Below are 24965 nucleotides of genomic sequence, written 5' to 3'. Positions count from 1 at the left end.
GGGTATTCAAGATGGTGTCCTTAAGCAGATGGGAGGCGAGGATGAGGGTAGGAGGAGGAGGAAGACCACAGAGAGGGAGTGGTGATGAGTGAGACTCGAGGAGAGGGCCACCAACCAAACCAACTGGCATGCAAGATGATCACGTCCGGTGGCCAGCCATGAAAGCGCGAACAAGGGACGCACGCGGATGAGCAGCAGACCAAGAACAGGACGGGCGAGAGGGTTGCCTTGCTCGTCTCTAGCAAGTCTCTAGGATAAAAGGAGGATGTTGGTTTGGCGAGGAGAGCAATATTAATAAGACCCGCGGCTGACACAGCGGTACGGTAACGCCCAGGTAACCCATCGGTACAGGCCTGGGCGGCCGGTTGGTGTTGGCTGCATCAATTGGCTGGCCGCATCGTGTAAGGTATGGTAAGATCAGATCCCCCGGCAGTCACCTGATGCTGGTCCTTATCCTGTGATCTTGATCGATCCTGATCTTTTGACGATGATCAGCTTCATATTGCTGCTTCACTCCCCGTCTGCTTGCGAATACTACTCCTTGTTTGCAATAAGTTGGTCTGGCGCATCTATGAGGCACCACGACCAGCAGGAACTTACCCATCATGGATTACCAGTATGCATGGGCATCCATTTCTTATCCCTGGTTCTCGCTATACAGCACGCACGGCCACACCCATCGAATCCCTCCTCTCCACAAGACAATTAATCATCCAGAAGTTCTGGCCTGCCTCGATGGTCTACAAGATCCCGCTTCCTACGTGGGACGTTCCCTACCCAATAAACGGGGGCTTTTATGCTGACTCGGCTCTTTGTGTCCACCTCGTCTTCTACAGCATAGAACATCCAATATGTGCAGTACATACATACCTGCAAGGCTGCCAATCCCACTGCATCTCTGACTGGCTGTGAAATCGGGTTGATCAACTATATGGACCAGAATTAAAAAGCTAAAATTGCTTAGACTTCGAGTTATTATTGTGCGCAAATATATTCGGTTAAACGGAATTGAGGAAAGAAGTTTTGGATTTCCGAACCCTTCCCCGCCAACAATGACAATCAAAATTACGGACAAAAAATGCCGCGCCAACACAAATAAGCCCGGCAAAGCTCAAGCAAAGGGAAGGGAGAACAGCAATGCTGAAACTCGTTTTTTCCGGGGAGGTAAAATAATGAGACCGGGAAATGACGATCAGACAACAAGCAATGCTTGCTGGTCCTGGTGCTGGTGCTTCTGAACGCGCTTATAGCAAATTTCCGATTTTTCGGAAGGAATATGAGACATAGAGCTATTTATATACCCTTGCGCATCATTTATCGAAACAGCCCATCATTAAACTCTCTACTACGCGTACATCGGGCCAATGTGGACTTTTTCATTTTAATGCGCTCTTATGCTAACTGCGTGCAGAGTTTCATTCACGATACCTTTTTTCCATCCCAAGACTTCCCGACTGTTAGATCAAATGAGAATATCATTGATGTTTCCAGTGGCGAGTACCATAGCGATGGAATTCATCTATTTTCGATAAGGTTTTCCCCTGCGTAGACATTTCGGCGATGAACAATGTTTTCAACGAAGCCTGGACATCATGGATCCTCCACCCGATTACCCGCATTTGACGCCCGGACGGATCTACCCGCCCTTGGTCAATCTGACTACTGCAGATCTAACTTTGTGCGGAAAAGAAACCAAAAAAGAAAATAGAGAGAGAGGAAGGAAATCTACAAACGGGTGCAGTGGTTGAACTACGAATATTTTCCTTTTATTGAACAGCTCGAAGGCTTCTGGCTTGTTTGGGACAATACTGCTCTGTTCCAAATGAACAACGGCCTGGCGAGGAAGTGAAAAAGCAGTGACACCGTTCGACAATATGTCCCGGGTCGGTTTTGAACTTGACATGCGTCAGTTCTCGTCGGCGTTGGAACCAGAGTTACATCGGCATCCGCAAAGCAGACGAGCTGGCTGATCCCGTTTGTTGCTTCTCAGGATATCGCTTTATGCGCTAGCCTCGGGGTTCTCCTGAGGGAATGCTGGCGACGTGTACCCTTGAGGCCGGGGATGCACTGTGGTTGGAGGTCTATTTGATACAGGAAGGGGATGGAAGGGGCAGATGGATAAACTTGGTCCATCCGGATAGGAAACACTCTTAGACGAGTAATGAACTTAACATTCATTTCATTTATACTCGGTATGCAGCTAGTAATGTTTATGGCCGGCCACACTGGAAGAACGCCTAAATGTTGCCATGATAGGGAAATCATTTACGGACTAGTGTGCTTCAACGTAAGTCGCACTAAGGAGAAGCACATTGAGCAATATGGTGATGAGGATACATATGTAGCATACGAAATCATCTTGACTGTGCCTTAGAGCCCAGTGTTCGGTACATCTTAATTCCCCACATCAATTCCCAATCGAATAGGCTGCTGTATCAGACTACTATGTATTCCACAGACTTGATCTAGGTGTATCGCGGAGTCCATATTTGTCCATCTAGATCTCGTGGCGGGTCGGCGCGTCTATTGCCGGGCTGGCGCCAACCGCAACTTTATCTCGCGATTTGGCGTTTTTAAACCTCCCACATCACGCACTCTGGGGCAAATCCGACGTCAACATGCGACGAACATGCCCACGACGTGACGTCAAGTACCATTCACCCTTGTATGATGTCAGGGCCTGTTGCTCTGCATTCAAAGTATGCGATTAAGATTACCGTCGTCATTGGGCGGCTCCCCCTCTCCGCTTCTCCCTGCCGAGAAGGCGCAAAACAAGCCCTCTTGCAACCAACCATAAATGGCCTCCCAGTGCAATCATCGCAGACTTTTCACCATGTGTCACGGACACCAGATTTGTACAAAAGCTCAGCCACCTTGATGGCTACTGCGCGGGGAATGAACTCTTCTATGCTACATACGACGAGTCGCGAGGCCGGGATTGCGCAACCAGCGCCAGCTTCTCAAGTCCCGCTTGATACCATTGAAGAGACTCTGGCATACTCGTCACTCTCCAATGCACCATTCGATATCGAAACGTCACTTGCTGGAGTCCTCGACCCAGAAGCTGATGTCGATATCCCTGCTGACATAAAGGACGTCAAGGAGGCGGTATCGCGACCACCGCCGGTTAACAGCAACTACCTACCCCTTCCATGGAAAGGCCGATTGGGATATGTAAGTTAACCATATATATTTTTTTAACTATAAAAAAAAAAAAAAAAAAGCTACTTAGTTTAGAGCCAATCCCAGGCCTGCCTAAACACATACTTGCGCACCTCCAACCCGCCCGTCTTCTGCGCTCGCACCTGTCGCATCTCCTCAATCCTCGAAAACCGCCATCCGCTCCAAGACCCCACCCAGCCGGCCCACCGGATCAAAAACCGCCCCGATCTCCAGCAGCCGCCTGATATTGAGCGTGGGCTAGCATATGTGCAGTCACTGGGTCTCGCGAATGCACGCGATATTGTGAAAATTCTCCGCTGGAATGAGCGCTATGGGATTAAATTTATGCGGCTTTCGAGCGAGATGTTTCCCTTCGCAAGTCATGTGGAGCATGGGTATAGATTGGAGCCTTTCGCATCTGATGTTCTGGCGGAGGCGGGGAGAGTTGCGGCCGAGTTGGGCCACCGGTTGACTGTTCATCCGGGTCAGGTGCGATATCTCTGTTCCCCACATGTTCTTTCTTCTCAAAGTGTATTGACATTGATTGTTGAAAAATAAAAAGTTTACGCAATTATCTTCGCCGCGACCAAGTGTTACCGAAAACTCCGTCCGAGATCTTGAATATCATGCTGAGATGTTACGGTTATTGAAACTGCCTCCTCAGCAGGACCGGGATGCCGTGATGATTTTACATATGGGCGGTGTCTTTGGTGACAAGCAAGCTACCCTTGATCGTTTCCGGAAGACTTACAGGACGCTATCGGGTGAGATCAAGAATCGCCTCGTTTTGGAGAACGACGATGTGAGCTGGACTGTGCACGACCTGTTGCCCATCTGCGAGGAGTTGAATATCCCTCTTGTGCTCGACTACCACCACCACAATATCAATTTCGCTGCAGACAAGGTCCGCGAGGGGACCCTGGATATCATGACCCTCTACGACCGTATCGCCGCTACTTGGGCCAGAAAGGGAATCACGCAGAAAATGCATTATTCTGAGCAAACGCCGTCCGCTATAACACAAAAGCAGCGACGAAAACATAGCTCGCGCGTCCAGATGCTTCCCCCCTGTGATCCCACTATGGATCTCATGATTGAGGCTAAGGATAAAGAACAGGCTGTCTTTGAACTTATGAGGATCTATAAACTTCCAGGCTTTGAGAAAATTAACGACATTATACCCTTCACGCGCTCCGATGATAATAAATTTCGGGGTTGCAGTAAGAAGAAGACGAAAAAGACGACAACAACAGTGAAGAAGTCGTCCTCCTCGCCCTCTAAGCAGCAAGATCCTGTTGCATCAGATCATAACAATGATGTTGGTGATAGCGACGACACCACCTCGACGCTTATTCCGGAAGAAGAAGTTGGCATGGGTGGACCAGAAGGCCGTGTCTACTGGCCCCCCGGCATGGACCAGTGGTTGCAGCCGGCCAAACGTGCGTCCAAAGTTGATATTGCGGAGACTATCGTGGCTCAAAGTAGTAGCGGCACCAGCGCACTGCTTACTTCGACCCCGACGACGCCGCGGAAAAGGGGAAGACCGAGCAAAAGTAAAGATGCTGCGGCGGCTGCAAAGTCCATCGCAGGGAAACTCGCAGCGTCGAAACGGCCGAGGCCTGGAAAGATAGCTACGTTATCCTCTAGCGGTAGCGGCAGCGATAGCGATAGCAACCAGAATGAAATCGCTGTTGGCCCAGCTGCTACGGAAAAGGAGGCTCCGGCTACCTGTGTTTCGGGAAGAACTAGGGGGAGGAAGGTAAATTATGCGGAAGAGGGGTCTGCCTGACATCCTGGATTCCGCGGATGGGTTCTATGCTTGCGTTGGGGCGTTGGGAGTAGTAATAAAGAAGGGACTTGAACATCAAAAGGCCAATGACGAAATGGAAGGCGTTAAACGGAGTATATGCGGGGGCAAAGAAGGTAGTTTTGTATAAAAGTAATAAAAAATTTGGAGTACGCAGGAGAGGTCTCCATTCCTATCTTGTTAATATAGATCCCAACCCTGCCGCCCACCCTAGTTTATCAACTCCATTCCTCCATTTCATACCCTATATCCGTCTGTGCACTCCATAGTATCAAAGCTTATTCCTCCATCTAAGCGTCTACCTTCTAACGGCCCGTCGCGGCCGCATGTCAAGACGGCCACGAGGGCTAAAATCAGAAGCTAAGTCTGCAAGCCAAACTGTGCTAGATATATAATTGACTTTATCGCCAGCCGTACGGAGTACTGGTAACTATTCTTGTGGGGATTCTATCGTAAGTTCGTAGGCTAGCCACCGCGATCTTGTGAACAATGCGACAGCTTTCTATACGGCCATTCTGAGTGGTTGTGCCTTTAACCAATCCAACTCCTAAGCAGTGTTGTTCATGCTGTGCTATGCTTTGTTGGCGGTAATGATTAAATCCAAGGGCCTTGCGGTTGACTTCATCCCCACCATGTCTCATAAGCCCATTGAATTTTTCTCGATGCTCCAAAGGGAAAATCCGATGAATGGTATTAGGGAATATGTTCTGTGATTCCTACTCCAATAAATCCTCATCAGCTTCCAAGATGACTTGTCCGAGTATTGCATGGATGCACTGGTCAGTTAACCAGGTGAAAACGGAGAACAAGGCTCCAAAACAGTACACAAATATCCGCAGACGAAGCTTTTCCAGAGCCATTTGCTTGTGGAGATAGCAGGGACCAGCAGCTCCACAACCAAAGGCAATGGTCCGCATTTATTTTCGGCCGGAAAAACTCTCGTTGGGACATTGCAGGACGTCGAATCAGTTCCATATACTCCGTAGTTTTTCTATTTTTATAACTTATCTGGTTATTTTTAATTTTACTCCGCTCAACTTTAAAGAATTCCCCTTGTCATTTGCGAAGGCCAGAGCGCCCCAACGCCGCTGAATAAATACATAGTAACTAACCAAACCATCCTATCCAAACATCCAACATTCAACATCCAACATCCAACATCCAACATCCAACAGCGCACGTCACGAAGTACTTACAAGCACCGAAATTAATCCTTATTAACTCTAAACACTTCCTCGAAACGTACCCGCGTGCTGGCTCGCCCACCTTCTACCCGTCCGCCACCTCGCTCCCTCCTCCGACTCCGTACCACCCTTAACTACCTCCGCTTTATCCTCCCGCACACTCGCCAACGTCTTCGAACCAGATTCACAGACTTTCGCCACGATATCCTCCCGACCTTCCGACGGCAGATACATTTACGCATCTATCGGGCAATTGTCGACAGGCAGCGTGCGAAACATCGACCATACCCCCGTCAATCCAGGTACCACTGTGCATCTGTCCCTGTTGCTATTACTGCAGGCAATAGAAGGCAGACTGGATTACTATCGTATTTGTTTTCCAAAGCAAGGAGTAGGAAAGGTCTCAAGTTTCCGTATAGAATTAGAGGGACAACCGCGAGTCATTCTCACTTCACATTTGATTATCAGAGACGTAGCTCTGTACTAGGCGCCGTTGCCAGGCGCTTGAAAGATGCAGGAAGTTCTGGCCAGATGAAAACATCTCAGTCAGGGTCTTTGGGCCGGTACGGGACAGATTCTACAAATTCTACATATGATTATGGATCCGGACAAGATGGTGGCGGTCGCGAGCGGGGAACACGCAGGAGGAAAGTTTATGGGTATTTGAAAGCGGCGAACGAGCTGCGGCAGGCCTATTCAGCTCAGTGGGCGCAGAAGACTCAGGATTATGATTACGATATACGCGACACTCCAGGTGGATTCCCAGAGCTCGGGACAATGAAACTTGCGGATGAGGAAATGGTTTTATTCCCCAGTTACGCGAAGAGACATGTGAGGAAGGATCCTAAGGTGGATTATAGGGAATTGGCGCTGGAATCGCGGACTTACCCTGATGATCCGCAGTCGATGGGGAATATGGAGTTTTGGAGAACGGAGTGGGAGAGATATGAGCATGATAATGCGATTGTGGATGTCGATGTGAAAGGGTGGATATATACGCCTCACATTGAGCCGATGAGTCGGAAAAATCGTATTCTGATTGCCCTTGCTCGACGGCTGAGTGGGATACCGGCTCCACATACAGTGTCTACAGAGAACAGGCCATCGTCGGCTTCCTTGAATGAGGAAGCAGTTGTCGATAAACAAGAGCAATCTATTATTCGTTTGGCCGAGAGTAACGCGGACCCTGAGTGGCAGGCTAACGCTAGGCTGGAAGGGATATTTTCCAGACCCGAGGCCGAACAAAGTTCATCTTATAACAGTCCAGAGGAGATAGCCGCTGGGAACGCCAGACTTCTGGAACGGCTTCAACCGTTTTTGGCACATCCTACTGTCAGCGTTCCGATTACGGTTTTCTTTTATGACCAAAAGAACAGCCAGTCAAGGACGGTTTCGACGAATGATGGAGGCCACTTCTCTGTTCGTGCCGCCCTCGATTTTGTCCCCACCCACATCAGGGTGCTGGCTTCAGAGAATTTATCCGCTTCGGAAGAGGTTACGATCACCGAATCAACGGGAATTAGTTTGATCAGTGACATTGATGATACCATTAAGCACTCCGCAATTACAAGCGGCACGAGAGAGATCTTCCGAAATACATTCGTTCGCAACCTTGAAGACCTTACCGTGCTGGGCGTGAAAGAATGGTATTCAAAATTAACTGAGATGGGTGTGAAGATCCATTACGTTTCGAATTCCCCATGGCAACTGTATCCCTTACTTCAGAAATTTTTTAGGGTGGCCGGTCTACCACCCGGATCGTTTCATTTGAAACAGTACTCAGGGATGCTTCAAGGTATCTTCGAACCTGCAGCGGAGAAAAAGAGGCCGACATTAGAAAGCATCATGCTTGACTTTCCCAACCGCAGGTTCATCCTTGTAGGCGATAGTGGAGAGGCAGACCTGGAAGTCTATACAGAATTAGCACTTGCTAATCCAGGTAGAATACTCGCGATATTCATTAGAGATGTGACAACGTCCCCGTCCCATAACTTTTTCGATACATCGGTTACCCAATTTGAAAGGCCGCCGGCTCGAACTCCCACACATGGGCCTCCCCCTCCAGAACGTTTGGGAGATCAGGAAACGCTCCCACCCATTTTGCCACCCCGCAACTATCCTAATCGGGGAGCTTCGGGTGATGTTGATTTAAGTGCTGGAGAAGAGCTTTCAGGGATGGATAACAAGGAACCTTCTAATGGTACATCTGAAAGTCGGCAACTACCTCCCATAAGGCCTTACAAACCTGCTGTTCTTCGTAGCGGGGCTGTCGAAGGATACAGAGACAACAATGTGGACACTGTGTCGTCCAGCATTCGACGGAAGCCAGCGCCACCCCTCCCAGCAAAGCCCATAAGGTTATCCTCTTCACAACCGCAGGGACAGACTGAACGCCCTACTCTGCCCATCCGTTCAACACAAACGTTAGCTCACACAGGCCCGCGAGTGATTAGCCGTTTCTCAACCAACGAACCCCCGGTCAATAATGATAGTAATAATAGAAACGAGGAGAGCTACACATCTACTGTCCCAGATAAGGCTGCAAATATGTACGATCAGCTCCCGTCAGCACGACCGCAATGGGAGAATATTTCCACCACGGCCGCCGCCACCCACACGCCTTCGTCAACTCATCAAACCTCATCCTCACGTCCAACAACCAAAGAACCACCCCCACCAGTCCCCCCACCCCGGCGTAGTACAACCCAATCCCTTATAAAACAAACCTCTTCAATGAACCGAACTGCCCAGAATCCCTCGGGCGCCGCTCAGGATCTGCGAATGAGTAACACAACGCTCTCCCAACCCCCGTCTTCCTCCACCGTATCAACCACCCCGCCGCGTCTTGCACGCTCAACCACCAATATACCCTCACAACTATCCCAACCGTCGTCCTCCCCTTCCCCATACCCAAACTCGTCGACACCCACCTCTTCAGTTACACCTGGTCCCGGGGCCGCAGCAGCGCCAATGACGTTCAATAAACGCGAGGACATGTGGAAGCGGCGCTGGGCACGGGCGAAGGAGATTTTGGACAGGCAGGGGGTTTTGCTGATGACTTGGCGGGCTGGGGATGATGTCCATGATGTTTGCGTTGGGTTGGTGGAGAGCGCGGAACGTGAAGGGAGAGCGGGAGGGAGCGTTGAGGTGAGGTAGGGTGTAGCTGGGATGGGATATTTGTTGGGCAGTTTAGTTATTGTTGTATTTATAGAGAAATATCGTGGGCTGGATAATATAGAATCGTTTAGATATCGCTGGTGACGGAATACAGATTTTTGTTCGTTTTGAAAAAAAAAGGCTCAACTTCTTAAAAGGTCCATTACATCTACTGCGTATGCTAAGGTCACTATGGCCGTCGGCGTAATCACAATGGAAAGTATCATAAATAACAAAATGTTATTTATATTTTTTTCTTTGATTTTTTTCTTTTGCCTTTTTTTGGGTTTTCGTTGGTATCTAGACTAAAAATACATATTTCTTCGTCAAACAACCACACCATTTAATAATAGCAGGTTAGAATCAAGCAAAGGCAAACAAAATATAAGTACAAATAACGGCTGTGGATCTCGCATACTTTCAACCATTCTCTCTTGTCCCAGCCCCTGCCCTTCCAATGGGCTTGGAGAGACAGGGAAGCAAGAGACGTGTTGCATAAGTATAAAAGAGGATGGGTAATGGCCACAATAGATCGCAACTTGTAAAACAAAAAAGAAAACATGCGTACATGCGTGCATTCGTGCGTGCGTACATGCATACAAAAAATGGACTTGCTTTTGGAGCGCACCACCGATAACTGAGACAGATAAGATCAGGATCGATGGGCAATATGAACCGTGATAAGGAACAGGAATGGGATTAAGGATAGGGAGCCCGAATAAAACCAGAGCAGAAAATATAGGCACAAGAACTGGACGTGAACAAAAACAGGAAGCTGAACAAATTCATATCAATCTGGTGTCACTTCCAATTTATCAATTTAGGAGGAAGTGGGGGAGGGAAAAGTAGCAGCAATAGAATGACATAAAGCAAATATAAAAGGAAACAACAAAAATAAAAATGTGAAAAGGGTGAAAAATAAAGTAGCAGAAAAGCAGAAATTAAAAAAAAAAAAAAACAAAATCGATTAGGCAGGTATGGAATTTCTTTCTCTCTTCTCTTCTCTTCTCTTTTCTTTTCTGTTCTTTTCTTTTCTAGATGAATAGACTTAAACAGTGCTAGTCTCCACCTTAGTCATTAACTCTTCTCGGACTACAGCTTCAGGTGAAGCCAAGCCCATGCGGGTAGCAAAGGTCTCGTGGGGTTCCCACTTGCTGCTTTTCTTGGGGCTGCTCTCGTCGAAAAGGCGATCAACTTGCTCGAGTGACAACCCCTTTGTCTCGTAGACGAAGAAATAGGAAAAGAGCATGGAGAGAGTGCAGGTTGTGCCCCAGATGAAAAAGACTTTGGAGCCCAGATTTGCCTTCTCGGAGTCGACGAGATAGGGAGTGATAAGGGCGAGGATCTGAGTGTTTAGGGTTAGTTTTGCTTTGGTCGTTTAATGTGTGCGGCTGCGGTGTGTGTTTTACGTTGGGAGAAACGGTTGGATGGGGGAGAGGATGAAAGGATTGAAATGGCACTTACATAGTTCCAAAGCCAGTTAGACGCAGTGGAAAGAGCGACGCCTCGTGCGCGGATGGGAAGAGGGAATATCTCTCCGATTAACACCCACGCTCCTGGTCCCCAGGTGGAAGCAAATCCGCAGATGTAGAGGCAGACGAAAACGATCAGGCACATCGAAGCTGCGTTCGAGCCTGGGAGAGCTGTCCCAACAGCGGCAATGATGAATTCACAAACAAGCATGGCCATTGCTCCGTAGATAAGGAGGCTTCGACGGCCGAAGCGTTCGATAATGTAAAACGAGGCCGGGGTGGATGCAACATTGACAACGTTGGTGATGATTGAAATCAAGAAGGGGTTTTGCAGCCCGCTTTGCTGGAAGAAGGTGGTTCCTGTCAGAGACTGTTAGTTTATCATGCGAGCTTTTCTAGTTTTCCATTGGTTTAGAGGGCATACCGTAGTCTGTAATTGGGAAGATGTGTCAGAATTTCTGTTCAGATTCATTGATAGCATAACAGGGACGTAAAACTTACAGAAAATAAAGTTAACCCCAGTTAGCTGCTGGAACATCTGTAACGCAGTGCCCAGGATTACGCGACGGAGATTTCCACTGGGAGAAAGACCGCCTTTGAAACAGTCGAGCCAACTGGTGCTCCTGACTCTAGACTCGTATTCAAAGTTGGCGATAATTTCAGCTAGCTCTGTTTTCACGTAGTCTGAGTCGACATGTTGTCCACGGATGCGAGAGAGAGAACCGGCAGCTGCGTCCAGCCTACTTTTTTTAACATAGTAACGCGGGGATTCTGGGAGAAAATAGAGGCCCAGACCAAGGATAAGTGACCAAACAAGCTGGATTGCAATAGGAATGCGGTAGGATGCAGATGTGTCAAGCTTTTCTGTTGCTTTGCTGACACAGGCGGAGATGAGGAGACCAATAGTGATAGCCCACTGATAGACGGATACCATGGCACCTCGAAACCTCTTAGGAGCAATTTCAGAGACGTACAGGATCACGACAGAAGATATGCCGCCAACCCCAAGTCCAGCAACTAGCCGCCCGCCAACGAGATCATTAACTTTGCTTGCGCCAACCTGGATTGCCACGCCAACTGAAAACAACAAGCTGGAGAGCATAATGGTATAGCGGCGACCGAGGATCTCAGCTATCGAGCCGGAAACAAGAGCTCCCACAAACGTTCCAAGGGAGAGGACAGACACAATAAGAGACTTTTGCCAGGTTGCAATGTTGAATCCAGTCTGGTCAATATCCAGGGACACTGGATGGCCAAAGGCTTGCTTGAAAAAGGCCATGCCGAGGACTCCGTTGATGTAACCGGAGTCATAACCGAAGAGAATACCTCCAAAAGACGCGAATGCGCACAGAATATATGCACGGGCTGTCATGGGAGCCTCGACGCGGTTCACGTCAGAGGTCCATGTAAGCTCATTTGAAGCCATGATATCAAGCAGCGCTGGAAACTAGCCGTCAGCAACGGATAGAGGATGGATATACTTACCAATATGGCCAACAACAAAAAGTTTACAGGAAAAGCACAACAACTACGGCGGAGAGGGAGGAGAAAAAAGGGCAGATACGAAGAACTCACCTCCGGATATATTTCTGAAGTTTGCGGTTAGCTATACGAACGCGAAATTTTTCGTGGTATGAAGCGATGGTAAAACTTGTATTAAACGATAGAGACGTTTATAACGAAAGGGAGCTGATCGAAGGAAGTATTGCGAGACGTTGCGAGGTGGTAAGGAGTTGGAGGAAACGAGGGAACTGACGGAGTTTTTAAGCAGAACGCAGGACATACTGTAGTGGGTGAGCGGTAGGACTGCGCACATCGCGCACCAGCCAACGCACTCGGTAGGCCATTTCAGAGTTTAGAAAGTTTCCGCACATTCCTCAACATTGCTTTTATTCTGAGTTCAAGCCAGCCACTGGGTGGGAGAATGACGGTGACAAGAGAGTGCAGAATTCGGCTTAGAAAGAATGTGATTCCTAGCTAGGTAGACAGTAGAACATCTGCAGCAAATACTGGAGCCCAAAGTCTGGTAACTCCCCATCTGGTGCATTAGGGCAAACTCATTCCCTGGGCAACCCATGTTTCCCTTTGGGATGCGCGCTGTCGGACGAAAACTTGCTAACGTTTACCAAAGTCAAGAATCTTACTATGGCAACTAGATCGACGACCTATATCAACGACAAGCGTAAATAGAATACGCAGCAAAGTCCCAGAGATCTCGAAGAGGCTAACGACGGGCTCGGACGGACTTCTATGCGCGTTCCATTTTAAAATTTCATATTTTTGTCTTCACCCCTTTTCAGTCCCGCATACAGCAGCGAACTAATCGAGAGTAATTGGTTTCATATCCATTGGCTCCGGAAATCAGATTCCCCTCTGCGCCACAGAAAAGAGCAAGTATAGTTCATCAGTATTCCGGATATGCCAGTCCTGCAAAGGCTTCCGCCTGCTTTTCGACACGTGCATATCTCCTTTGGCCAAGCACCAGCTCATATGATTTCTTTTGCTCCCTTCTCAGGGGTTCTAGGCAACTACCCACAGTCTAGGCACAGCAACAACTGACAGAGTGACGAACGCACTCGAGTGGGGAGAGAGGTAGATAGTCAATAACGTCACAGATCTTTAGTTTGAGCTCTGAGTTTTGGCCTAGAGCGGCAGCTCTAGCTCCAGCACATAGCAAAGACGGGTGCTCTACCGCCGCTTTCCTAAAAAGAAAACAAAAACACAAAAAAGATTAAAATCGAAAATAAAAATACTAGTAACAGAAGCAGAGAAAAGAATGGGCAGAATACTAAAAAAGATAATTGACGTCGATTTAACCTTCGCCTGGTTGCTGGGATCCAAACTCTAAGCGGCGCTGATCCTCGCTCCACCGTTATTTAGCCGCCAGACTAACTTAGTTATCCGCGGTTTAAGCGCCCGAACGTTTATTTTGGCGTCATTGGTCTGTATCGTCAAGGTATTGTGTCGGTAAATTACAGCACCTGACAAAGTTTCGCTTTACTTTCCAATTTGGTCAGTTCTACATAACATTTTCTACAGTTTCCGCTTGCGTCTCGGCCGGCAATAAGGCTCTGTTGGAAGACTTAACTTACTAGGTAGGTTTATGAGCTATATCGCAAAGTGGAATTTGTGACCACCTTCTAAAACACTTGATATAACTTAATACAGGCATCTCAACCCTCTCACTATTCTGAACACAGCACGAGGGGTAGAATTAGGGGAATAATAGCTATAGGTTAGAGCACTAGATTAGAAATCTAGGGCCAGTTAGAATGGTTAGGCTCTGAAAAACATACCTTTCTTATCAAGCTAAAGAGAGAACTATTGTGGATTATGTAGAGATCATGTGACATAACCTGACTTTGAACTGGACATGAAATTGGAGAAGCAAAAAACATGCGTCCGCAGTTGAGCGCATCCGCCCACGGCCAGCTTGTTTGAAAGGTACGGAAGAAACACGTGCAGATGGCGTGCTTGATTAACGGACCTTCATCAAAATAGTACTTGTTGCATTATGTGTGGCCTAGACCCAACCGTTCCTCACATCTGCTATCTGCGAGAGTGGACGATGTCAAGATTGGTAAAGGAAAAACAATATCTTTACATAACTGACTAGCTAACAAACATCTTTCCTGCGGAATACAATAGAATAGCCAATTCCTCTTCTCCCCCTTTCTTTTCCATGCAAGCGGTTCCTCTCAACACCCTATGTACCTCTGACATATATCCAGAAGATAATCGAATAGAATAACAGCCAGAAACATATAACGTTACACAAAATCAGCCGGTCCTAGTATATATTTGTCTTCTCTTCTCTTCTTCTCTTCTTCTGTTCTGTTTTCATTTGTTCTCTTTCTTTTCTTTCCATATTTTTTTTTTTTTTTTTTTTTTTTTTTTGAAAACATTTTTGCTTTTTGTTAGGTTTTTTTTACCCTTTATATTCCGTTCGTGCGAGATCAATTTTGAATTCTCGATGACATGGCCGACAAAAATCTATATTTTCTCCCTTTTAAGTCAGAGACGGACTTTCCACGTTCGCTATTAACGTACATGTACAGTGGGGAGGGAATGAGAAGAAAATGAAGGAATACTAACCATCCAGTCGGTTGCTTGTTCCTTGGTTTCATCAGCCAGCCTTGTAAGCTATTGCACGACCATCAATTCCTCGTCAATGACATCGACGGATCCTCCGGCTCCTAAACCTTTTCGTTTCCGTCGTCTCCCGCCCTCTTATTTCCCTCACCACCGCTGGAGTGGATGTCCGGTTTAAGGTTTGGTGTGCCCTGCTGGGTTGAGCTTAAATCGATAGAGGACTGATTTTTGCCATGGAGGCTTAGTAAATTATAATTAACACGGCCGACCCTCTCAATCTTCTCACCGAAATTCTCAGAAAACCCCTCTCCCAGATCAGGATGAACTGTGTCGCGCCGGCTCGAACTAGGCTCTGTGTGCGACAAAGTTTCCTCAAGAAGCCCTGGGAAATTATCATGGTCAATCTGCTCCATCAGCTCACGGAAGCCCTTATCCATATCAACCTGAATTTCACCCATTGAAACAGTAACTGGTTGCTCTTGTTGCATTGTTGCCGCCACTCTACTGGCCAAGGCATCAGGCGTGCTATGAAATGGCATACTCTGCCCTGAAGAAGTGGAGGTTAGAGGATCCTCAGTCCCCTCCATCTCCTCCTCCTTGGCGCTGTCCCAACCAGCAAAAAATTGCCATAAGAGGTCGTCTAATGAGTCGGGAGGTAAAAGAAGATTGTTGGTATCCCTCGTCATTCCCTTCACGTTAGGAGCAATGCCCATACCATGGGTTGGTGCTACGGGAACGCGAACAGGCATTCCAATTGCGGTTGGAGCTGGTGCGGGTGGATGTCCAGATTCTTTCAAAACGGGTGAGCCTGGATGCGCCCCACTATTGCCACCCTGTGGCATGACCGGATGTATAGGTATTCCATTCTCGTGGTTGACGTTCACGGATGGAGTCAAGCTGTTGATCTGTTGTAGTGCTGAGGACGCACTTGCGGACATTTCAACAGATGTGGGTGCCATCTGGCATCCATTCGGCTGCAAGCCAAGTGGGACTGGCGGCACACCCCCAACCCTACTAATGTTCCCGATGACTGGAGTTATACCAGGCACCATAGGGGCCTGGAACCCTCCATTCCACCACAACCCCGGCGGTGGGGGTGGGCAAGGAGAATTACCAGTGCCAACCTTCCCCCCCCGTGGTTTACGCGGTTGCCCACGCTTCTGAGCTACATTTTTTCTGTCACCGCGATTATTCACCACGAACCTCATGCTGTTCTCCTTCTGTGGGTTGGAGGGTAGTTGTTGAATTTGAGCATGAGCTGGAGACGGTCTGTTTCCATGGGTGTGTTCGTTTCCGCTCACGTTTACGTTCCAATTAGCCGGAGCAGGATGGCTTGGAGCCGGACATCCAAAAATAGCCGGATAAGTGAATGTACCTCCTGCACCCGCAGTTAGCGCATAGGGACCTGGCGGGATCCCAAACTTGGGACGTTGAACGGAGTGCACGTCGAGAATATGTACAGGGGCGTCTTGATATGGAGGAATGGTTGGGGCTGGAACTGAGGCTGGCCACTGCGCTGTAGGCACTCTTGTATCTATTCCATGAGTCTCACAACTGCCCCCTATGTCTATTTTCGGATATGGGCTACGGTATGGGACGCCAACTTGCGCAGCAGCCGAATTGCCGTTTGGACAAGGACCTGGGGTCGGATTATGGGCCACGCGATTCAGGAAACTATGATTGCTTGGATTTGCATGCTGGCCAGTGTATGTATTTCCCGTATTTTCAATGTCTTGATTATTGACCGGCTGAACACCACCGTTAACTTGCTTGCCATTGTGGAAATCGGGCTCAGTTGCATTTGGTCGAGGTCCGGCACCCATTCCGTTAGGATGCTGAACACCAGAGCTAATTTCATTCGATTTTGGCGGCATGATAAATCCGCCATTTGAAGGATTTGAATGAGACATAGTTTCAGAGGAAAAAACCCTTCCAGGCGCATGAGCACCAGAGGGGGGAAATTGTGAGTTTTGGGATCCCGCGTGAACCTCTGGCTGGTATGCAGGCGTACCCAAATTAGCGACAGCGGGATCGAAGGTTGGTGCACTGTGGTAAGGGACTGAAGGTTGATCGAATGCAGGAGTATTAACCGCGCCTATTTTGGTAACTGGGTTTCCCTGTGATATTCCCTGGTTAGGTTGATAAACGTCAATTCGGTACATGTCGTTGGTTGGTGGACGAGGTGCAGTCCCCATGTCTCCAGGACAAATAGGTTGAATTTGAGAGAGGGATAACCCGAAACGGTGATCAGACAGTGGGGAGTTTTGGCCAATATGTGGGTGCAGATGATGGTTTCCAATGCCGTCATTTGTTGCCCGCGAGTTAGGGATAGGAGGGATAGGATGCCCTCCATTCATTGGTGGGACATCATTGGACTGAAGGCGGGGCGGGATAATTATCCCGTTTTCTACTGGAAGATGCTGTGCATGCGGATGAGGCGGTGACAGATATTGTCGAGGAAGCTCAGGAAACTTTTCATAGGGACGTTGAGCCTCTCCGCTCTGGTATGTAACCATGTTGTTATCCTGTTCAGGGCGGTTGGGTGCATGGAACATCTCATTGTGATAATTCCCTTGCATTTGGGGAGGAATTCCAGGATCCCCTTCATGAAGAAGTTGAGCTGTTCCATTTTGTTGTGCAACCATATTAGTACTCTGGTTATTTTGGCCGGGCACATTCCAGGTTGTATTGTGATGAGTGTCGGGCATTCGTCCATGAAAATTGCAGCCGTTGCCGTTGCCGTTGCCGTTGCTATTGATGTCGTTATTGCTGTGCGTATGCCCATTGCCGTTGCTGACCGGTTGTTGGACCCCGAATGAAGGATACATGGGCGGAAGATTCTGCATGTCACCCTGGCTATTCTGCAAATGGTGAAGCCCTTGCATCTCTGTATGCACATTGTTGGGCATTGCGGGATGTGGACAAGCGGCCACCCTGCTACCGTTACTATGGCATTTGATACCCGGCATACCATTGGTGGAATCATCGTTAGAGGTGGACGGGTTGTTGAAGGAGTAGGGGCCAGGGTTAGTGTTCAGCTGGACGAGGCCGCTGTTTGCCGCAATATCGTGTGGAACGATCTGATGATCGCCGTTGGAAGGCCTTTGAGGCCTGGCACCTGGTGTCCCTGGCCAAGTGTATGATGTGCCAGCCATATTGTCGTACGCTTCGATACTCCACGGGCTGTGGTCTGGCTGGGAAGTTTGATGTTTTTGTGACATATTGACACTAAGATTTTATTGTCTGTGTGCAGTATAGGGTTTTTTTGACGCGGCAAATACTTGTTAAATATGGGACAGAGAGCAGTTGCCGAGTAAGTGATAGATTGGCAGACAACTCGTTTATTGATGTTGGCTGATAGATGACGGATAAAGCACTATATATTGGAGCTTTCCTTAAGTAGGTGCAGGATGAGAGCCACTTGTGGACACACGATCGTAAGTTATCTTGAAGAATTCGTTTGCCTGACTATATAAGGAGATAGCGAAAGATGCTAATGTGTGGGTGAAAATAATGGATGTCTAGATTTCAAAGATCTAGATGATGTTAAAGATGGTTTCTTTTCTGTTGCATTCAAAGAATGATGTGTGTCAGAAATCCCAGAGAAGACAAGGGAATCAAGATAGTCGGGTTTACCATGCGAACGAAAGCGGTTGTGATGGCGGGGAAAGGAGGAGGGGGAAGAGGCATAGGAGGTCAAAGAGGCGAGGAGAAGGGAGGAGCGGGGGACGCCACCGCAGTCCCCCAGCAGAGTCAGCGCAATACTGCAGACAAAGTCTAAATTCCAGGGAATCGCCCTGTCCCTTCGATATACTAGTTGAATGCTCGTTCAGAGGACGATTGTGCATATACCCTTTTGAACACGTCGGCTGAGAGCTGAAGCTGTACATCTACTGTATATTACAGGTTTCATTTAATACAGTGGAAACACACCACAATGATCCATTATTTACTACGATTTACTATTTTACGATTTGCTATTTACTACGAACTCAGGATATCATTTGATATATTACACTGTTTCTACAATTAGCTGGTGTGATTAGCGTTTCGCTGGGATGTCCAGGAGAATTCACCATTGTATGGAAGTACATATCTCCCAATGGAAACCTAAGAAGAGGCTTGGTTACGAGCAGGAAGCGGTATCTTCAAGCTGTAAAAGCAATAACGAACCCTTCGATATTCTCAATATCAACACCCATATAGGTTTATCAATAATGTCGTCATGCTCAAACTAAGAATTTTCTGGAGCGTTTAAATTGACGCAAGCCAAGACCCTGCGGCGCTTGTTGAACCTAATCACTTATAAGCTCTGTATCACCCACCGTCGGTATGGTACAGTACCTTGTATCTAAAAATTACGGACAGCTCTCCACTAGGTGATTGATGTCAATACTCTCAGCAGTTAGATCGCTTTTCCACACCCACACTTCTAGACTTATATTATCTATATTTAATTGAAAACAAAGAGGATAGTTCATTGTTTTCCGACAGTTTTGTATTCGTCTATCAGGCTGATGACCATTGTCCTTATGTGTACTGAAAAAAGCTTCAAGCAACGGCATATTCCTCGGATAAAGAATACAGATACTGTTCAAGGAACAAAAGAAATCAATGTGACTGTTTCCCACCGTGTCAATCAAATTCGGGATTATCAATTATCGCTACCATCTCAGGGAGTTAATAATGGGCCATCTGCATTACATAGGACCGCAATATCTACTCAATAAGATCAACAATTATGAGGGGTTTTAATGATTGTGGGAGGTTCGAAGGGGAGTTATATGAATTACCGCAATACTAGTAGGTACGAACATGTATGTATATGGAGTGTGAGATCCCTCCAGGATTCTCAGAAAGAACAGTGAATTCAAAGCGTAGATAAATATGTTTTTGGAGCTGCGAGTGCCTAATTAGTCATCATCATAAATAACTAGACTAACTAGTGTGGGATTAGAGCGACTATTACGTCATATGGTGGTGACCTGGGAAGATCTTAGCAACAAATAAATCAAAAACGACCCTCATCTGTATATCACTCCATCCTTAGAAGTTCTCTTCCACAATCAATGTCAGCTTATTCGTGTCATTTATCATGGATGCCTCCAGCACTACTAGCGGAGCTGAACGGGCACTATCGTCGCGTAGTATCCTCAGTCGTGCCGCGGCGAGTATTGGCAATGATGCCGACGTGTTACTGAAGGATCCCTGGGAAGCCATAGCGCTGATCGGACATGCCTGTATGGCTGCTGTTTCTTTCAGATTAATCGGCCTGGATGAAAGTCACAGAATAGGTTTGTTGCCCTCATTATTTTTTTTTTTTTTCTCCTTAGCCCCTACCTATTCTGAGGAGCCAACTTAACTAAAACCGCCCGCGATAGAATCTCAGGAACCCTCATCGCCATTACCCAAGGAGTGGAATGCGAACTCCACATATGCCTTCACATATTCACACCCACAATCATCTATGCAGTTCTTGTTAAAAATCAGCCGACTCGGTGACAACGCAGTCATCTACGCGCTGGCCTTGGGGCATGACAAAACCACATCTTTCGATATACAGGTCAAAGACTACGTCTCCGAATCGTCTCTCCCATTGACAAAATCTACTGAGGAACTTACTCAGTTGCTCGAACAAGTGTTTATTTCTCTGTCGCGGCTTAGTGATTTTATCACTCTGTTTAAAATCAATGTAATCCAGAAACTTGCGCCGGGTCTGCAAAAGGAGAGCTATGAAGATGACTCCTCCCTCAGTCGAGAACGGCAACAGGGAGAGGGGTACGTGCACGAACTAGGGCCACCATTGCGGCAACCACGGCAGCCGACAAGTGATCCTTTATCGGCCCCCCCACGTCGATCGCCGGTCCCAGCAGGTGATTTCCCTCCTCCTGGTTTTGAAGATGAGTACGAAATAAATGTTCCTCCTCGCGGGTTCCACCCGCAGGGAACAAGCCACGAGCCAAGGCGACCGAATATTGGAGAGCGGGACCTATACCCTCCTGGTTTCGGGCCTCATGATCCACTGATACCTCACTTTGGACCGCAGGGCGGGGGCGGGGGCGGAGGCATGCATCCAACCTTTGACGATCCTATGTTTCAGCGTGTGGGTAGTAGGGGTGGTGGTGATGAATACGATCCCCAGGTTCCTCCTGGCGCAAGGTATGACCCTGTTGGGCCGGGGGATGGACCACCGATGGGACGTGGTCGCGGGCACCACGGGTTTCCTGGGGCTCGTGGTGGGTTTGGAGGGGGATTTGGGGGTCCGTTTGGTGGTGATATTATTTAAGGATATTATGCTTGGATATAGCGTGCTACATTACTGTGTGATGGCTCAATGAATAATGGTTTTTACTGAAATTTGTCTTCCTCTTTGAGCCGAATTTGTATATCCCATGTATGTGCTGTCCGTAAAGGAAATATAAAATTGATAGGTGAAATAATCACGGTCTGGAACCTCTCAATAAACAAAATAATACTAGAACTATGTACTGTACATGTGGCGCAGCGCCAACTCTCAAGTGGCTGGTGCACTTCTAACTGTGGCTTGACTTGACTAACCAACCCTCTCCAACACAACAGAAGGAAGACCAAAGGAACGTAGTTATCAACGTCTGTCTCAACAGCTAGAACTCTACCCGCTTCTCTCTCTCTGTAACAAAGCATTGCTACGACTTGACCGCCTCTCTTTCATCATTTGTTGATACCCATTGCCTCAGCTTTTGCCCTCTCCTCTGTTCCCTTCTCCCCACGCACGCGCTCAGCCTCGTCTAGCTTGTAACTTACGCCCCTCCATCCACCACAGCATTGTCTCTTCCCGCCCCCGTCCCTTTCTTCACCTAATGGACAACAAAATGGAAATCGACTCAGGACGATCGCCCGAACCTCACCACCTTTCCCCTGTGTCCGACCCGGAATCAATACCGACCCTGGATGGCTGGATTGAGAGCCTTATGACCTGCAAGCAGCTGGCAGAGCAAGATGTACAGAGACTGTGTGATAGGGTGAGTTTCTATAACATTTTCTGGCGAGAACTCAAAGAAGAACAGAAGTATTAGGGCATAAGGATCGCTGGCCATAATCTGCGTCAGCTTTTGCGTGCGCTTTATGGGGTTAAAGTTAACGATGAGTTTTCCTATTTATACAGGCAAGAGAGGTACTACAAGAGGAGTCGAACGTTCAGCCAGTGGTATGTATCCCTCCGCCTTTCCTATCTCTGGCGAAGCTTGCGTTTTTATCCTACCAGTGGTGCAATGTTCCGTGTGCTGATCATCTGATTGCTCCCACAGAAATGCCCAGTGACGGTATGCGGAGATATACACGGCCAGTTCCATGATCTCATGGAACTGTTCCGTATCGGCGGTCCCAACCCCGATACCAATTATCTCTTCATGGGTAAGAATGGCACGCTTGCGTTTCATTTCTTCATTTTCACATCGGGGTTCCTAACCTACAATTACTACCTGAAGGTGATTATGTCGACCGTGGCTACTATTCCGTTGAGACCGTGACTCTCCTCGTCGCTCTGAAGATCCGTTATCCGCAACGCATCACCATCCTCCGCGGCAACCACGAATCGCGTCAGATCACCCAAGTGTACGGTTTTTACGACGAGTGTCTGCGGAAATACGGTAACGCGAATGTCTGGAAATACTTCACTGATCTCTTTGACTTCCTGCCCCTCACCGCTCTCATCGACAACCAGATATTCTGTCTCCACGGAGGTTTGAGTCCGTCCATCGACACCCTGGACAATATCCGCTCGCTAGATCGGATCCAGGAAGTGCCCCATGAAGGACCGATGTGTGATTTGCTCTGGAGTGACCCAGATGATAGGTGTGGATGGGGGATTTCGCCGCGTGGTGCTGGTTATACCTTTGGGCAGGATATTTCGGAGGCGTTTAATCATAACAACGGATTGACCCTGGTTGCAAGAGCCCATCAATTAGTGATGGAGGGATATAACTGGTCGCAAGATCGTAATGTGGTGACGATATTCTCAGGTGAAACTCTCTCTCCGTCCTCCATCGTTCTGCAACTTGGGACTACATACTAACTCTTTCTGCCATACACCTACGTGTGATCAACAGCTCCAAATTACTGTTATCGTTGCGGAAATCAAGCTGCCATTATGGAAATCGATGAGCTTCTCAAATATACCTTGTAAGCCTGATCTCAGCCCATAATTCTACCTTCCATTCCATAGCTCCCGTTCCTGCTTTTTACTGACCACATTATCTTTAATCTTTCTCCCTGCTCTCCAGCCTCCAATTCGACCCTTGCCCACGCGCCGGCGAACCCATGGTCTCCCGCCGCACACCCGATTACTTCCTCTAGATAGAACATGTTCTCATCAAACGCAACGGTGAACGCACTACGTGTTTATTCCTCGAATTTATATACTTATCGTCTTTTGTTCGCTCCTTTCCTCTCGTTTTATTTTCCATTTTTGGCCTTTTGGAAGGGGGGGGGATAAAATCCCCCAAAAACCCCCAAAAAAAAATTTATCCCCCCCCCCCCCCCCCCCCCCCCCCCCCCTTCTTTTTTTTTCTTGTTTACATTTTGGTCCCTGTGCCGTTTGTTGCCTCTTTCCATCTGTTGCAATTCAAACAGGTTTCTACCTTATTCTTCCTCAATCTCAACATGGCAGGAGGATAAATCCCCATCCGTGGTCCTGGATCGGGATGGGAGCGGTATAGAGGTGTCAATCAAAAGAATGTGGATCGGAATCGAACGCAACGAGGTGAAGAAAGTGAAATGAACGGCGTACAGGGTTATGAGTTCGAGTACAGGTCAAATATGACGATATCTGTTATAGAAAGCTTGCGCTTTTCTGGTTTTCTTTCTCTCATTTTCACTCCTTTTCTCCTTTCTTGTTTGTGAGGAGGAGAATGGGGGAGTTTTCTTTCTTATTTTTCCACACTTGTTTTGAAAAGGGGTGCAGACATATGGGAGCCAAGCACTACGTAGATGTTGCATTTGGTGTCAGGGGGGAAAGGGGAAGTGGGTGTGTTAGTCGGCCCCAGTTGCAGCTTTCAACCATGCTTAACTCTGCGAAGCATTTCCTTACAAGTTCTAATACACTCATCACCAGTCTCACCTTCTCTTCTTTTCGCCACGCTCAACAGGGGGTTTGGGATGAGGTGACGGGATTAAACTAGAAGGTTCGGATTGATAAATCATAGGAAAATAATTCACCAACACCCCCCGACCCGGCCCACACACACTCTTCCCCTTCTTCCTTTTGGACGATAGCAGCAAGAGATTAAAAATATTGCTGGTATTTGTATAGCCTTAATGAAACTTGACACTAACATAAATCTCGGAGTATTTTGAACCCCGGTTAATGCCGAGTATTAAATAGTTTCGGAACGATGCGATGATGTCCGGATATTTACCCAAATGCTGAATATCAAAAGAATATCGAATTGACTATTACAACTCTGATAATGACATGATAAACGGAAGTAACGTACTTCACGGTCACTTTGTACCCCCACGGGAAAACTAAATTTTAAGCATTTCGGAATACATCACTTTTGATTTTTTCATGTTCTTTTTCCGCGCAACACGCGACATCGATTACCCCGTTTCAAAAAAAGCTCCTATGCTTCCCAACAATTTTGTTCAAGAACCGTTGCCATAGTGAGAAATCACGTTGTCCCACCTCTTCTGATATTTGAACTCCATCTGTAATTACGACGCAATGACACAACCTGATCGAACAAGCAAATGATGAATACGGAGCAAAAAAGAAAAAAGAAAAAAGAAAAAGGGAAGTTTACCTGTTTCTATATATTTGATTTCGTTCACCCTCCTACTTCCTCGAACAGGTCAAATCATATGTCCAAGCTTTGAGCGTACTCAAGAAGCTCCCAAAGAGAACAACACCCGTCACACGCACCCCTGCTAAAGTACAAATTACCGTCCCCCAGCCATCCCAAGCCCGCTCCACGCAGCGATTTAAAAAGCCCATAGATGCGCGGAAAGCTGCCTTTGCCCTTTGCTGGCATCCCTTTCACGCCAACACACGTAGCCACCAATCCGATCCAGATACGAGAGGATTATGATGACGGTATCCAAATCCAGCGAGAC

At 47.6% G+C, this 24965-nt stretch overlaps 8 protein-coding genes across 8 annotated transcripts; 5 read left to right on the top strand and 3 right to left on the bottom strand.

Moving 5' to 3' along the window:
* Nucleotides 1–28: 28 nt before the first annotated feature.
* Nucleotides 29–1238, top strand: HCAG_04976 (predicted protein; the record flags this gene model as incomplete). The annotated part of the gene is made up of 4 exons (XM_001539459.1): nucleotides 29–47; nucleotides 352–411; nucleotides 662–761; nucleotides 965–1238. The coding sequence occupies 4 exons, from the start codon at nucleotides 29–31 to the stop codon at nucleotides 1236–1238; spliced, it is 453 nt and encodes a 150-aa protein (XP_001539509.1).
* A 1639-nt stretch (nucleotides 1239–2877) lies between these two features.
* On the top strand, nucleotides 2878–4951 carry HCAG_04975 (UV-damage endonuclease; the record flags this gene model as incomplete). The annotated part of the gene is made up of 3 exons (XM_001539458.1): nucleotides 2878–3174; nucleotides 3238–3651; nucleotides 3725–4951. 3 exons carry the CDS (start codon nucleotides 2878–2880, stop codon nucleotides 4949–4951), a joined length of 1938 nt encoding a protein of 645 aa, XP_001539508.1.
* Nucleotides 4952–5934: 983 nt separating this feature from the next.
* Nucleotides 5935–6387, bottom strand: HCAG_04974 (predicted protein; the record flags this gene model as incomplete). Its single annotated transcript, XM_001539457.1, has 2 exons — nucleotides 5935–5960; nucleotides 6216–6387. The coding sequence occupies 2 exons, from the start codon at nucleotides 6385–6387 to the stop codon at nucleotides 5935–5937; spliced, it is 198 nt and encodes a 65-aa protein (XP_001539507.1).
* A 297-nt stretch (nucleotides 6388–6684) lies between these two features.
* HCAG_04973 (predicted protein) lies at nucleotides 6685–7924 on the top strand (the record flags this gene model as incomplete). Its single annotated transcript, XM_001539456.1, has 2 exons — nucleotides 6685–7822; nucleotides 7890–7924. 2 exons carry the CDS (start codon nucleotides 6685–6687, stop codon nucleotides 7922–7924), a joined length of 1173 nt encoding a protein of 390 aa, XP_001539506.1.
* Nucleotides 7925–10357: 2433 nt separating this feature from the next.
* Nucleotides 10358–12207, bottom strand: HCAG_04972 (hypothetical protein; the record flags this gene model as incomplete). The annotated part of the gene is made up of 3 exons (XM_001539455.1): nucleotides 10358–10654; nucleotides 10774–11124; nucleotides 11206–12207. 3 exons carry the CDS (start codon nucleotides 12205–12207, stop codon nucleotides 10358–10360), a joined length of 1650 nt encoding a protein of 549 aa, XP_001539505.1.
* A 2770-nt stretch (nucleotides 12208–14977) lies between these two features.
* Nucleotides 14978–18094, bottom strand: HCAG_04971 (predicted protein; the record flags this gene model as incomplete). Its single annotated transcript, XM_001539454.1, has 3 exons — nucleotides 14978–15770; nucleotides 16077–16407; nucleotides 16513–18094. 3 exons carry the CDS (start codon nucleotides 18092–18094, stop codon nucleotides 14978–14980), a joined length of 2706 nt encoding a protein of 901 aa, XP_001539504.1.
* A 1874-nt stretch (nucleotides 18095–19968) lies between these two features.
* On the top strand, nucleotides 19969–21159 carry HCAG_04970 (predicted protein; the record flags this gene model as incomplete). The annotated part of the gene is made up of 2 exons (XM_001539453.1): nucleotides 19969–20167; nucleotides 20255–21159. 2 exons carry the CDS (start codon nucleotides 19969–19971, stop codon nucleotides 21157–21159), a joined length of 1104 nt encoding a protein of 367 aa, XP_001539503.1.
* Nucleotides 21160–21712: 553 nt separating this feature from the next.
* Nucleotides 21713–23207, top strand: HCAG_04969 (serine/threonine protein phosphatase PP2A catalytic subunit; the record flags this gene model as incomplete). Its single annotated transcript, XM_001539452.1, has 6 exons — nucleotides 21713–21874; nucleotides 22018–22059; nucleotides 22160–22265; nucleotides 22340–22873; nucleotides 22961–23033; nucleotides 23135–23207. 6 exons carry the CDS (start codon nucleotides 21713–21715, stop codon nucleotides 23205–23207), a joined length of 990 nt encoding a protein of 329 aa, XP_001539502.1.
* Between the last annotated feature and the right edge of the window lie 1758 nt (nucleotides 23208–24965).

The sequence above is a fragment of the Histoplasma capsulatum genome, genomic scaffold (genome assembly GCF_000149585.1).
Source record: "Histoplasma capsulatum NAm1 scaffold_5 genomic scaffold, whole genome shotgun sequence".
Taxonomy (NCBI): domain Eukaryota; kingdom Fungi; phylum Ascomycota; class Eurotiomycetes; order Onygenales; family Ajellomycetaceae; genus Histoplasma; species Histoplasma mississippiense.
This window is presented reverse-complemented; position numbering and strand designations above follow the sequence as displayed.